We start from the raw sequence: 12,200 nt of genomic DNA, 5'->3' as shown, positions 1-12,200 counted from the left end.
GGAGGAACCGCACAGCACCGGGGTTCAGGAGCTCCAGGCTGGACAGCTCCGTGTGCTCTGCAGCACCATCTGAGCCCTCTGGCACTGCCTGCTTGTCTTCGGCAGCACAAGCCACATAAACTTTGCAGCAGAGTCCATGGGTAGCTGAGGCTTAAAGGTTTGGAGCTAATTAACACAGCACAACCGTAGGGAAACCAGCTGTGCCCCTGCAGCTCCCCCACTTTACAAATACTGCTTAGAAAGAAAGGATAAAGCATTTGGCAATAGGGGCAAGAGCCTAATTCAGAAACATAACAAAGCAGGTGAAGCTGCAGAGACAAAACCAAAAATTCAACTAAAACTATTGTGTGCAGCACTGCATCTGTGAGAAACCCAACACACAGCCAGAACACAAGTTAAACTGGACTGATACTCGGGGAAAATGGACCTGTTTGGTAAACCAGGGGAAGATCTGACAACTCTATTGAGCAACTGAAACAGTCCATACTGCTAATGATGTCTGTGATGAGAAAAAGATGGCTGTTTTACTGGGCATACTGGGAACTTGAGCCTGTAACTTGCTGTGCAAGCTAACAGCTCCTGTTATACCAGCAGACAGCAAAGCACATGCCAAGACTATGTGAATCCTACAGATCTCCCAGCCCACTGACACTGTGTGACCACAGAACCCTTGCACTTTTATAGCCATAATAAAAGAAGGGGAAAGATCCCAAAAGCTCAAAACGTGGCTGAAATAAAAAAATTAACAAAGCATTGCCAGTTATGACAAAATGAGATGATGCACAAAGAGGATTAACCCACAAACAATAAGCAAAGGCAAGCAATGCAAAGACAGGTACTGATGGCATCAAATGTGACTCTGAAGCATGAAGGTCTGGCTCAGATCTCACCAGCAATATGGAGCATTCATGCAGCTGCTCAGCCACATGATGAGGACAAATGCACATGCTGCAGCAAATGGTTTACAGTATGACACCCCTTATTGCTTTCAACTTGCATTTTCTTTCTTATGCTCAGTAACTTTTCATTTTATGTCTATGCCAAGGAGCTGCAATATCATCACTTGAATGTTTCCTGGACAAAAGCATGCCATGAACAGAGCAATGTCATGGTGTGCTTGCAGTGTCACAAACAATTTCATAATACAAATGAAGCTTGGATCAAAGCTAAACCCTGTAGGAAATTTTAAAAGTGGCAATGTGTGCAGAAGTTGTAAAAGTCTCTTGGAGTTAAAATCATATTCTTTCAGAAAGCAATAGAGTGACATGAAAAAGTACAAACAGCTGAAGAAGAATGTGCCAGAGAATTTTGTACTTCTTAGTTGGCCAGTTATATTTGGAGCCCATGGAAAATAGGGTACAAGTGCCAAGCCCAGGGGACAACAAAGTACTACATACAGACAGACATATATACTCCTCCAGCTAGGTGGAGTAAGATCTATAATGAAGGGCCTTCTGCTGTTTTCATAATTTCACATCAGAATTAGGAAGTTACTAAAATGGATTTGGCTGCAAAGGGAGCGCTCCCAATACATGCACAGGGAAATCCACACTGCCATGGCAGCAAAGCCAACATGTAACTGTCGGCAGCTTGTGCTAAAAATACTAAGCTAGGAACTGAACAGGTTGGATATTGTTCTAGAAATTTCAACTGCAGTGACAAAGAACATTTCTAAGCTCCAGCCTGAAAATAATAACTTCTGGGTAGAGCAAGTAGAACTTAAGAGAAAGGTACCAGTAGCTAAGAAATCAAAGGAAAACAAAACCTGTGTTTGATGAAAGACCAGAGCCTTAATCCTGAAACCCTACTGAGTACTTTACTGGAGTACTGAAACATCCCTTTAGTGTCAGCAGCAGAAAACACCATGGGACTGTCCAGTCCATGTTTTTTCAGGATTAAAATGTAACCAACACCATAAGTAGAGACACATGCTCTCCTTAGGTACAGGATGTTTTTCTCAGTGACTGTTAGTTGATGTTTCTCCAAGAATTATCTACCTAAAACATACTTACAAAGGGAAATTGGAGTGAGAGAAGGGATAAGTGTTGTAATTAATACACAAGAGCATAATCAAGGAGACAAACTGGTGAGAATATGGTAAAAATGTTTCAGGTCCTGCAAATTTACCCAAATAATAAAAATGGAAGTAATCATAAATTACACACAGGGTTTCAGTGATGCTTATTCATATAAATAGATCCTAATTTACTACACTGCTTCTTTGCCTCTGAGTTGAATCTGAGATCTCCCTGTGGCACTGGAGCAGGAATTTTATCTGCCCTATGATCCCCTGAAACATGTATTGTTTGCTGCCATATTATTACAGCTTTTCAGAATGCAACAGTGCTGACATGGAAAAGGGAGGAAAGAGTTTAGCTGGAAATGTTAAAGACACTCCCCAGTTTGGCTGCCAAAACCACTGTGCTCAAGTTTGCCTCTAGGTTCAGCTTTACCCAGTAAGGAGCACCAGGAAAAGCCTGACTGAAGAGAAGCAATGGAGCTGCATGCTCCAGCCGTGACACGGAGCTCTAACACCCCAACCAAGAGGCTTGTGGAGATCCCTCAGCACATCTGCCAGGGAGGGCAGGGGCACCAAAGCAGCACAAGACACAGGCAACTCATTCTCCATGGTACAAACTGAATCCCATCACTGACAAAGGACAGGGAGCCATGAAAACCTGAAAACGAGCTCTTACTGGTTATAATACATATGGTTGAGATTAATGGACTCATGCACACTCAAATTGGTTTTCTTTGCATTGAAAGAGGAGCCATAAAGCTCACAGGGTCTCTCCTTTTTCACACCAGACTTTTATTACTATACACTCTGGGGCTTGCAAACACCAGGAAAGTACTAATTCACTGCAAAACTGAAGATGTCTTGTGGTAGGAGGTCCTGAAATGACCCGTGAATAAACAATGAAATAATGTCTGCTTTTTCATGCTAAAGATGCTTCAGTGTATTTTTTTGTAGTGGCAGCAAATGTATATAGGACATATTGACCACTCCTTTATTTTAGTTTACAAAGTCATTGTAAAACTATTAATGTATTCTGCATTAATAAGTACAAAGCAGATGGTAGATGTGTTAAAACTCTGGCCTTCAATGATTGGAACTTATAACAGACTGCAAGTGGCAGTGGAACTCAATTAATATCCAGAGTTCCAGTTATTTTGTTCAAGAAAATGTTATTGAATATGTCACCCTCAGCTCCTTCCCAGGCTGCTACAGATGAATTAGTGAAAAGATTTATTGAGACATAAATAACCAATTTGTCCTACAACCTTGGATGAATGTGACTTACAAAACAAGAGTACAAATGTTCAGCTGGCCAATATGAAGGCAGTCTATTTACAAACATTTACAAACTTGTCAGGAGCAATGTGATGGAAAGCATACAACTGAAGTTTAATTTGTAGGGGGACTTTAGGACAAAAGCAATGTAATAAACTGGCCACAAATAACCACATTTAAAGTTCTGGCTTCTACTGGGGAAAAGAGGATATGAAAAAATTGTTACTGAAAGAAAACCAAGAAATTATTTGAATGCTTCAGCAATTCTCAACAAACTGGAGCTCTGTTTTATGTTCTACAGAAGAGCTATAAGTCCATCTTCCCCAGTATACACCTTAAAACAGCCAGTGGTGAATACTGAGGGAGTAGAGAATGTCAGCAATGTCACAGAAATGCTCTATAGCAAGATAACCTAGGGAAGAATCCAATGTTCAACAAAACCAAACACACTCATGTATGGTGCTTGCCTAGGAGATGTGCAGCCTTGCCACTACTACAGGTGACTTCTAGCATGTCCCAGGACCTGTGACAAGACTGGAAATTGCAAGTACCACTAATGGGAGAGCACAGCACGGCAGGGGAAAAGTCTCTTAGAACTTCTGAGGCCCAGAACTGCCTCCTATGGAGGAAGCCATTGAGCCTTTCCAAGTGCAGCAGCACAGAGGAACTTAGCCTTAGTGCTCATAGAGTAGTGAATGAATGCATTCACTGAGAATATAACATTTTCTCTGTGCTTTCCCCTCTAAATGTTGTGTAAGACACCAAGGATAAAACAACTGGCAATTGAAGAAGGAAGGAGAAAGTCTAAAATAAGTTGAAGCCATTGTCTAATTCTGCCACAGCAGCTGCTGGCTGCTACCTAGTGTTTAACTGTGTGTCTGTTTGTGATTGTGTGAGACTCACTCAAAACCATACAGACCAGAAAGACTCCAACATTAAGATGACACAGATCAATACCTGCTGCAGCTGCACTCTATTTAAAGTACCTGAGAACAAATAAAGTTGCTATGGCCAAGGAAAGAGTAAAAAGGGCTACATGAGCAATCTGGAAAAGCAAGCAGGGGAAAAAAAACCACAACCAAACAACCAACCCAAAAAACCCAAACGTCCAAAAATTTTGAAGGTCTGTGTATAAAAACTTAAAAGACCAAGTCAGTCTGGTCCTTTGTCATTTTATATCAAACCTTGTGCCTCATTCAAACCACTATTTCAAATGTTCAATGTTCATCTTTAGAACAAACCTCAGTTGAAACATATTATAGGGCTCTGCAGGCATTCACACTTGACACAGGCAGGAAGGGTTTTTTGGAGAAGAGGTTTTAATACTGAAGACAGACCTAAGATGTGTTTCAGTATGACAGTCTAATTACAGGCTGCAATTTCAATTTCATTTACTTCTGTTGCATCTCATGATGGCTTAACATTTCCCAGAGAAACAATTACAGGACAGTACTAAGAACACAATTTACTGTCTCCAATCTTCATGAATATGCAGAATTCATTCCACCCAACACCACATTTCATTTCTGACCCCGCGGTGCTCAGTTTACACTAAAAATAACAGAAACAAGTGTCTTTATACATTTTATATAGATACTGTATATTATTCAAACTTGTACAGATTTGCAACCTTAGCCAAAAGTTACATTCTAAGTAAATAAATCACACTGTAGTAATAACAGCTATAATGATTTAAAAATAGTGTCTGGAGACAAAATGAGATTGGTATTTCATCCTCCTGTATGCTCTGTGGTTACAGAGTTGCAAACAATACCCTGGCCAAAAAGTATGGGGATTTTTCTTCTAAAATAAAGACCCAAATGGGGTGAAAGGGATGTAACACATGGGCAGAATGAACTATGAAGTGACAGCATATGTTGTAGCAGTTATTTGATCATAGCCCCAGTGATGAGAAATCCTGTGTAAGAAAGAACTGGCTAGCCTTCAAAAGTCTTCAAGCCAAGAAAAAAAGGAAGAGGAATAATGACAAAAATTACCTCACCTGTCTTTTTTCTTTCTCTGCAGAGGTCAAAGTATTGGCTGCAACAGATTTAGTAGCTGTCATTGTCCAGAAGAGGGAATGATATCTGCAGCCTTTCGCCTCATTGCTTTAAAGAGGCCAGTTTGTCCACTCCTGCAACATGGCCATATCCTGTGGGGCCTACTCACTGCTTATCAATGTGATAGCAAACATACCTAATGCTATGAAACTGCTCTTGTCTTCAGCCACAGAAGCAGTAAGCAATTTGAAAATGGTATCTATTATATGGTCAATTTTAAATTAAGTTTTTTCCTCTATTAACAGCCTTCTGAACCTGGATTCCTAAGGAAAAGAAGATTATGAAAAAGAACAGTGTTGGCTGAGTATCCCATGAATAACTCATGAGCCCATTTCCCACTGTTAGCTTGATCTAACAAATATGCATTCTTCTAAAGTCATTAACTCCCTAAAAGTTTTCAGAAGGTATGCATTTAAATAGCAAATGTAGCCCTCAGCAATGCCTTCACCAGGAGATATGACTCCAGCATGATCCTTGGTCCCTATTAGACATCAGGACCCACACAGCAGAGGGACAGCATGAATGGTGCCACTCTGGAAAAAGCTCTAATTGGTGCCCATATAAATCAGACATCAGGTAATACAATGCTCTCTCTCTCACGCTTGAGATCGGCCCTCAATAGTTCTGCTTCTCATGGAAATGCCATTTTTTAAAGTCTGTAATTCCCACATCAAATGATTCTCCTTTCATTAAAGGCAATGCTCCTCAAAAATACATCCTCAGAGAACCCTCAGAAGGATGTCAATCAGACTGAGCAGTTTCTGGAAGGGGCAAGTAACAAAGGAGAATCAGAAACTCAGAGGCAGCTAGAGAAAATTAATTTCTGGGGTAAACTTCCCATGTTTTAATTGCACAGAAGCAAATGTGACATTCACACATTTGAAAACACACAGCCTGACTTACTTCTAATCAAGCTTTCTTCTCACAGCAGTGCCTGGCTGGTGGGGATGTGACTGAGGTGCGCAGAAGGGCACTCAGCAGATGCAACTGGTAAGCTCAGCCCCACGGGATGAGCTGCAGCCCTTGCCCATCAGAGAAGAACATCTGCATATAATGATGATGAAATGGGGGACCTGCTTTCAAAATGGCTTACTGCTCTATTGGTAATTTTTTTTCCACTAACTTAAGACTGCAGCCAAGTATAACCACAAAATGATTGCTGTCCTCAGCCACTGTAGAGCTTCTGGCTGTTTTAACCATCAATCTCATTCAGCTGACTGATGGAGGATGCAGATGAAGGAAAATGAATCCACTTCAATGAAATCAGCTGCTTCTCTTACAGAATTCTCCACCTTCCAGCCAACAGCTCTTCTCAAGCTACTAATGTCAGATGGTCTCCCAACAAGGCACAGTGAAATGAAGAGACACCCCTCTAGCTTTACCCTCTGGCCAAATTTGGCCAGGATCACTTGAACACAATCCAGTACCCCATGGTGCATTTTCAGACCAAGCTGTTCCCTTCTCCAGCTGTCCTGTGCAGTCAGTCTTCCACATATTATAAACATTTTGCATAGTTCTTACAAGACAACCTGTGCTGCTGGAGTGCAAGGAAGTAAAATGATGCCAGTAATGAGGGATTTCTCATTTTCATTACTTCCTCTCCTTCTAATTAAATGTGAGTAATGTTGGCAGTATCATCAGTGCACCAGGCCAGGAGTACTCATTGGTGCAGAGCTTCTCAAACTGTGGTCCACAAACTATTGGCAGCAACAAAGACAGAGGAAGAGACCCAGAGCTGCACCTTTGAATCAGATTAAACTGGTTCTTGGGGTTTTTCCCACATAGATCCAGGTGCATTCACTAATGCTACCTGCCACTTCCTTGGGTCTGTGTTTCCTTACAATTCAGATTTGCACTTTGTGTCTCACAATTCCAAGGCTGTATCAGTTGGGAATTTTAACATGGACCAAATGACAAAAGAAAGCAAAGTGCCTTGCCTCACCTCTTCATCCAGGAAGGTGGAAAGCAGAGCTCCAGATGCTCATTTCAGCCACAGTGTGTCCAGCAGATGGCAACTCCCAAGTTTTCAAGAGAGCAGAGACTATTCCCCGTATCACTGGGAGCTTACCCAATGAAATTAGAGATTTCACAAAACTTTTTGAGAGCTTTGGCTGCTTTGTAGTGCATAAAAATGTAGTATGTTTTACCAATGGAAGGGAGACACATGCACAGGAATAACCAATGGTAAATTTGATGAATAATAAACTTCTCTGCCTCCTTTCTTTTTGTCGCCGTCTCTTCTTTATAACTAGATTTCTGACAATAGCATTTTGCTGTTGAATTTCTCTATTGGTTAAAGCATTACCTGAAGAGTCAGCTATAGCTATTCAGTTAATTGAAGGGCAAACTGCTACCTCTCTAGGTGGTTTTCCCTAGCACAGGATCTAAGGAAAGCACAAGCCACTGGCAACAGAACTACAGTTAGCAAATTTCCTTTTTTGAGTCTCGAAGGTTTGGGAGCTAGAAGTTGAAACAAGTAGGGATGCTGCATAAGTCAAGGAGATTAAGGGAATGATGCTTTTCTTTCTACAGAACTCTCTCAGCCTTTAGGATATATCCCATCTTTTTCACACACACACACACACCCCCAAAAAAAAAAAAAAAAAAAAGAGAGAAGGCACCAGAGCCTTGGATTAAAAGCACAGGAAGAGAAGAGTTTGTTTTACTGACTGCGAAGAAATGCTGGATGTCTGGAGGAGAATGTGGAAAACAAATGTTCTTCCCTGGGTATGTCACAGAGAAATAAAAATATTTCATTATGAAATAAAAATATTCTGCTCTGCAGTCATCTGAGGTGATCTTCAGTCTCAAGGGTTCAGCAATTCAACAAATGAAAATCTAAGTCAATAAAAATGAATGAAGCCAGGCAAGTATTCTGTATCAGGTGACAAAAGTTATTTTGGGAGCTTACAAACCAGCGAGTGCAGTGATACAATGATGGCTCATCTGCACCTGGCACTGTTCCAGGGAATGGCCTCCAATGGAAATTCCCATTAGAGAAGCAGTGCTGCTCTCTAATATTGTTTTGCCCGTGCTTCAGGACCTTAATACCCCAGAGTAGCTGCAAATGCACCAACAGCAATTTGCACAGGGCTCCTCACGGAGAAATGAGCTATTTTAGGAGTATCCAATTCTTTTCTCTACAATAATAGCTGCTAGTCTGCTGTACCAATGGACTGATTCAGCATCAACACTGACAAGGTACTTCAGCCTCTGACACTTGTGAAGGAGCTTGGTGCTCCCTTTAACCATCAGAAAGGGGAGGAGAAATTTGCTCTGTTTTCAGTTATATGACAGCTTTTAAAAATTTTACAGCATGAGCACGGCACCTAATCCAACAAAGCCTGCCAAGAACATTTAAAATCAAGGTCTCAGAGAATTTGCTACCTATAAATTCACCAGTATTGTAAGGAAAGGATCTTTTCCTCAGAAAGGCAGCACAAATCCCACTGGAGTTGCACAGGGCTGAGGACTGTTTTCTTCCACATTGTGGAAAAGACAGCTGAAAGTAGTGGGAAATAGGCTGTAGGGATGCACAAAATGTACTGGAGTTAATGAATAGGAACAGGAAGAAGAAGATGAAAATATGATTTCTGACAGAAATCAAAGCATTTTCTCAAAACAGAATCAAGAGCAGGAACAGGCTATAATAGGCATTTAATTCATTTAATGCAATGACTGCTCTCAATACATGAGAAATAAATTCTTCTTCTTACCTGAACTATTGCCTGTTACTAACCAGCTACCTAGAGAAGGGTGGAGAGGAAAGTTGGGGCCAGCAAAACTTCCTTGAGCATGTATGCAAAAAGAAATTCCATCTTCTTGCAGAGATGCTTTCCTTTAATTTCACAAAGTAAAACATGATAGATAACTAAAAACAACATGAAAAACAAAACAACAGCATCATCAACCTGTAATCATTCTAAGATTTCTGATCACTAGAAATGGAAAATTTTTTTCTCCTTTTACTAAGGAGAGGCTAGCCAGTACCTTTTAAAATCATCTCTTTTCAGTTACTTTCTTTGCTGTGAGAAGGTGAAGAGCTGCATCTATTACAACTCCATGCTGTGCAAACCTCATTTGGACATGATGATCTCCATCACTCCTGCTGTGCAGGTAGCATGTGAAAAGGAAACAAACCAGAGATCGTGCTGCAGTCAGTATGTGACGCCACCCACTGCCCTGCTCGCATGCTTCAGTTCACCTAGAGCCCAGAGGCCACACAGGCATTCTCTTTTTGGGACCCCTGCCTTTTCTCTGCCTCCAAGTATAGCTCAGAGCAGCTCTGATGGTTTTAGGAGGGAGTCAGAAACATCTCTTTCTCTCCCAAAATATTAAGGCGTTTCTACTGAAAAGCATGCCAAAGATATATCATTATGTGCAACCTTGCCTTTGTAAATACACACCCATTACTTGCAGCAGTACCTCTTCTCACCACATGGATATGTTTCAGTGGAAGATTAATATTGCAAGAGAAATCAGAATACCTGTATCCTTTGAGGCAGTGCTGTGCATAGTCCTGAAAAGAGCTATTAATGCCAGCACCCTACTTCTTTTCTCTAGCTCACACTTCAACTAACTGTCAGTGCTATCTATAATCAAGACCAGGGACAGCCAGTAGTGGCACAAAACTTAAAAAAGCAAGAAATATAGTGTTTGTCTTTTTCAGAAAGCTCTGGAGTAAGCTGCAATAAATATTAGATGATTTTTAGGGAAGCAGAAGCAACCAGAATTAGCCTTGAAAGACAGAATGCAGCCTTAACAGCACTCTTTCTACCAACTCACCTAGGATGCAAAGAGAACAACCTCCTTGTGTTTCACAGCTCCGGTTAGTGCTGTGCCAATTCAGGGAACTTGCACTAGCTTGTCACATCCTGACTTGGTATGGCTCAGGTCAGCAGGAGTTGCCTGCACTTTGTGTTTTCTGATGCACTGCAGCATGCCTGGCTTTGAACAGCTGTACAGCAGCGCACACTACAGAACAGCTCTCTCCATCTCACAGCCCTCCGAGCACCTCCAACAAGTCAGGAGAGCACAGACAATCAGTAACAGGGCCCAGTAACATCCAGCTGCAAACACACAGCCCCTCCTTAAGTGCCAGGACAGGAGGGGTGTCACCTCACAATACTCCTCATTTCCCTCAGCATGTTAATAAGCCACTTGGGAGGAACAAGCCCTCTAAAGGCACCTCCTGAGGATCGTGTAACAGACCTTCCCACGCGTGATTCTGGACAAGAAACTGAACTAGAAATCCTGTCCTGCCCTAGCAAACATGCTACTCCCTTTTTCACAGGACTGACAACATTTGCGACGTGGGTCCCCCCCACTCGCTTCTTTAGTCTCAGCTACAGCCTACACTCCATTACAAGGGAGTGAAGTGCTCAGCCACTTAATTTATTAAAAAGATGATGACACACGTGTGCCTCACAGTGATTTGATAAGCTCCTGGCACAGAGCAGCAGCACCAGAAGCAGAGAGGAGCACTCTGGTCCCTCTCCACCCACATCTTCAACAGGGAATGGCAATGCCAGGACCCAGCACTGACAGCAACAGAGAATGATTACCTAGAGATTCCTGATACAGGCTTTGATGTGCTGATGTACCAAATGTACATCATGCCATCTGCAATAAAGCAACAGATGTAAGCATGTGCTTAACCTCACAACCATGAATGGTCTCAGTGATTTCTCTAGGACTATGCATAACTTTTGAGGCAAACATATAAGAATGAAAGATCAGGGCACAAAAAAGTATACACCTCTCATTGGAACAAAGTGATGAAGGCATTCATGCAACTGACCTCTCTAAACACGCTCTTTTATCTTCTACCACAGCTTTGAAATGCAACTGGAGGCCAGGAAATGAGAGGATGAAGAAAACCCTCAACAGGTTACCTACACAAATCAATGAGGCCACAAAAGCAGTAGCCTAGACACGACTTTGTTCAACTCCTAAGTTTCAAAGCAGCAACAAGTTCACCTTCCATCTCAGTAAACAGACACAAAAACCGTTTCACGGTTCCAAACGTGTACTTACCCAGAAGAGAAGGTTGAAAACAAACATTAGGTACTTGATACACTGCAGGCAGTTGTGAGCCATGCTGCACCTCTTCAGTTCTAGGAGAAAAATAAATGAGAGATCCAGGTAAAAGACAACGTACTTGTTTCCCTTGGGGGTCGTGTACTTAGCCTTGGTGGCCTTCGGGCCAGGGTTGGTATGAAATCCAAAAAAAGAGTTGCTGGCAGCCCCAAACTGGCCACCATACATGCTGCTGTATCGACGGAAGGCGCCATTTGGGAAACTGTAATCCTTGCTGTCCAGGGAAGGGCTCCTGTGATAGGTGGACTCATCGGTGCTGGACCTGCGCATGGTGGCTTCGGCTGTCCCGTTCCTGCTGCTCTGACAGCCGTCGGTGAAAGGTTGATGATCTTCCTTCCTTCCTCCTCCTCCTCGCTAGGAATCCCCTATTGCTTTGCACCAGCTGTTCTTTCTTCTACCATCCTGCCAAGGAGTTACGCGTACTGTGCAGTAGCAAAGTTGGTAAACTGAAGTCTGCTTAGCCAGAAGTTAGGGAGCAGCGTGCTTCCACATCAGAAAGACTTCTGCACAAGTAAACATTCCCGTCACTGTCACGATCGTCCCTCCCGGCCCACCCCGCTACCAGGGAAGGAAAAATCAGACAGAGATATACTGTACCCAGAGCAAAGAATTTTAAAAAAAGGAATCGTGACCTCGCTCGGCTCGCAAATGCCATACAAAACCCCGGCTCCGCATGCCACACACAGACAAGAGAGTGCCGCTGCCCGGGACCCGCGGCAGGCAGGGGCAGGGATTATCCGAAAGGC

At 42.4% G+C, this 12,200-nt stretch overlaps 1 protein-coding gene across 6 annotated transcripts in view; it reads right to left on the bottom strand.

Moving 5' to 3' along the window:
• TSPAN4 (tetraspanin 4) overlaps positions 1–12,200 on the bottom strand; it is a 398,612-nt gene that overhangs the window by 176,321 nt on the left and 210,091 nt on the right. For 3 of the 6 annotated variants that reach the window (XM_031055730.1, XM_031055729.1, XM_031055727.1), the window contains one exon: positions 11,392–11,471. In XM_031055730.1, coding sequence (XP_030911590.1) covers positions 11,392–11,454 — 63 coding nt within the window. In that variant the 5' untranslated portion in view covers positions 11,455–11,471. Of the gene's footprint in view, positions 1–11,391; positions 11,958–12,051; positions 12,161–12,200 lie in introns of those variants that run through there. The other 3 variants (XM_031055726.1, XM_005419509.2, XM_031055728.1) reach the window with 2 other exon arrangements.

This window comes from Geospiza fortis, unplaced genomic scaffold (assembly GCF_000277835.1).
Source record: "Geospiza fortis unplaced genomic scaffold, GeoFor_1.0 scaffold66, whole genome shotgun sequence".
Taxonomy (NCBI): Eukaryota; Metazoa; Chordata; class Aves; order Passeriformes; family Thraupidae; genus Geospiza; species Geospiza fortis.
Note: the sequence above shows the minus strand (reverse complement) of the source record. Positions and strands in the feature narration are given on the sequence as shown.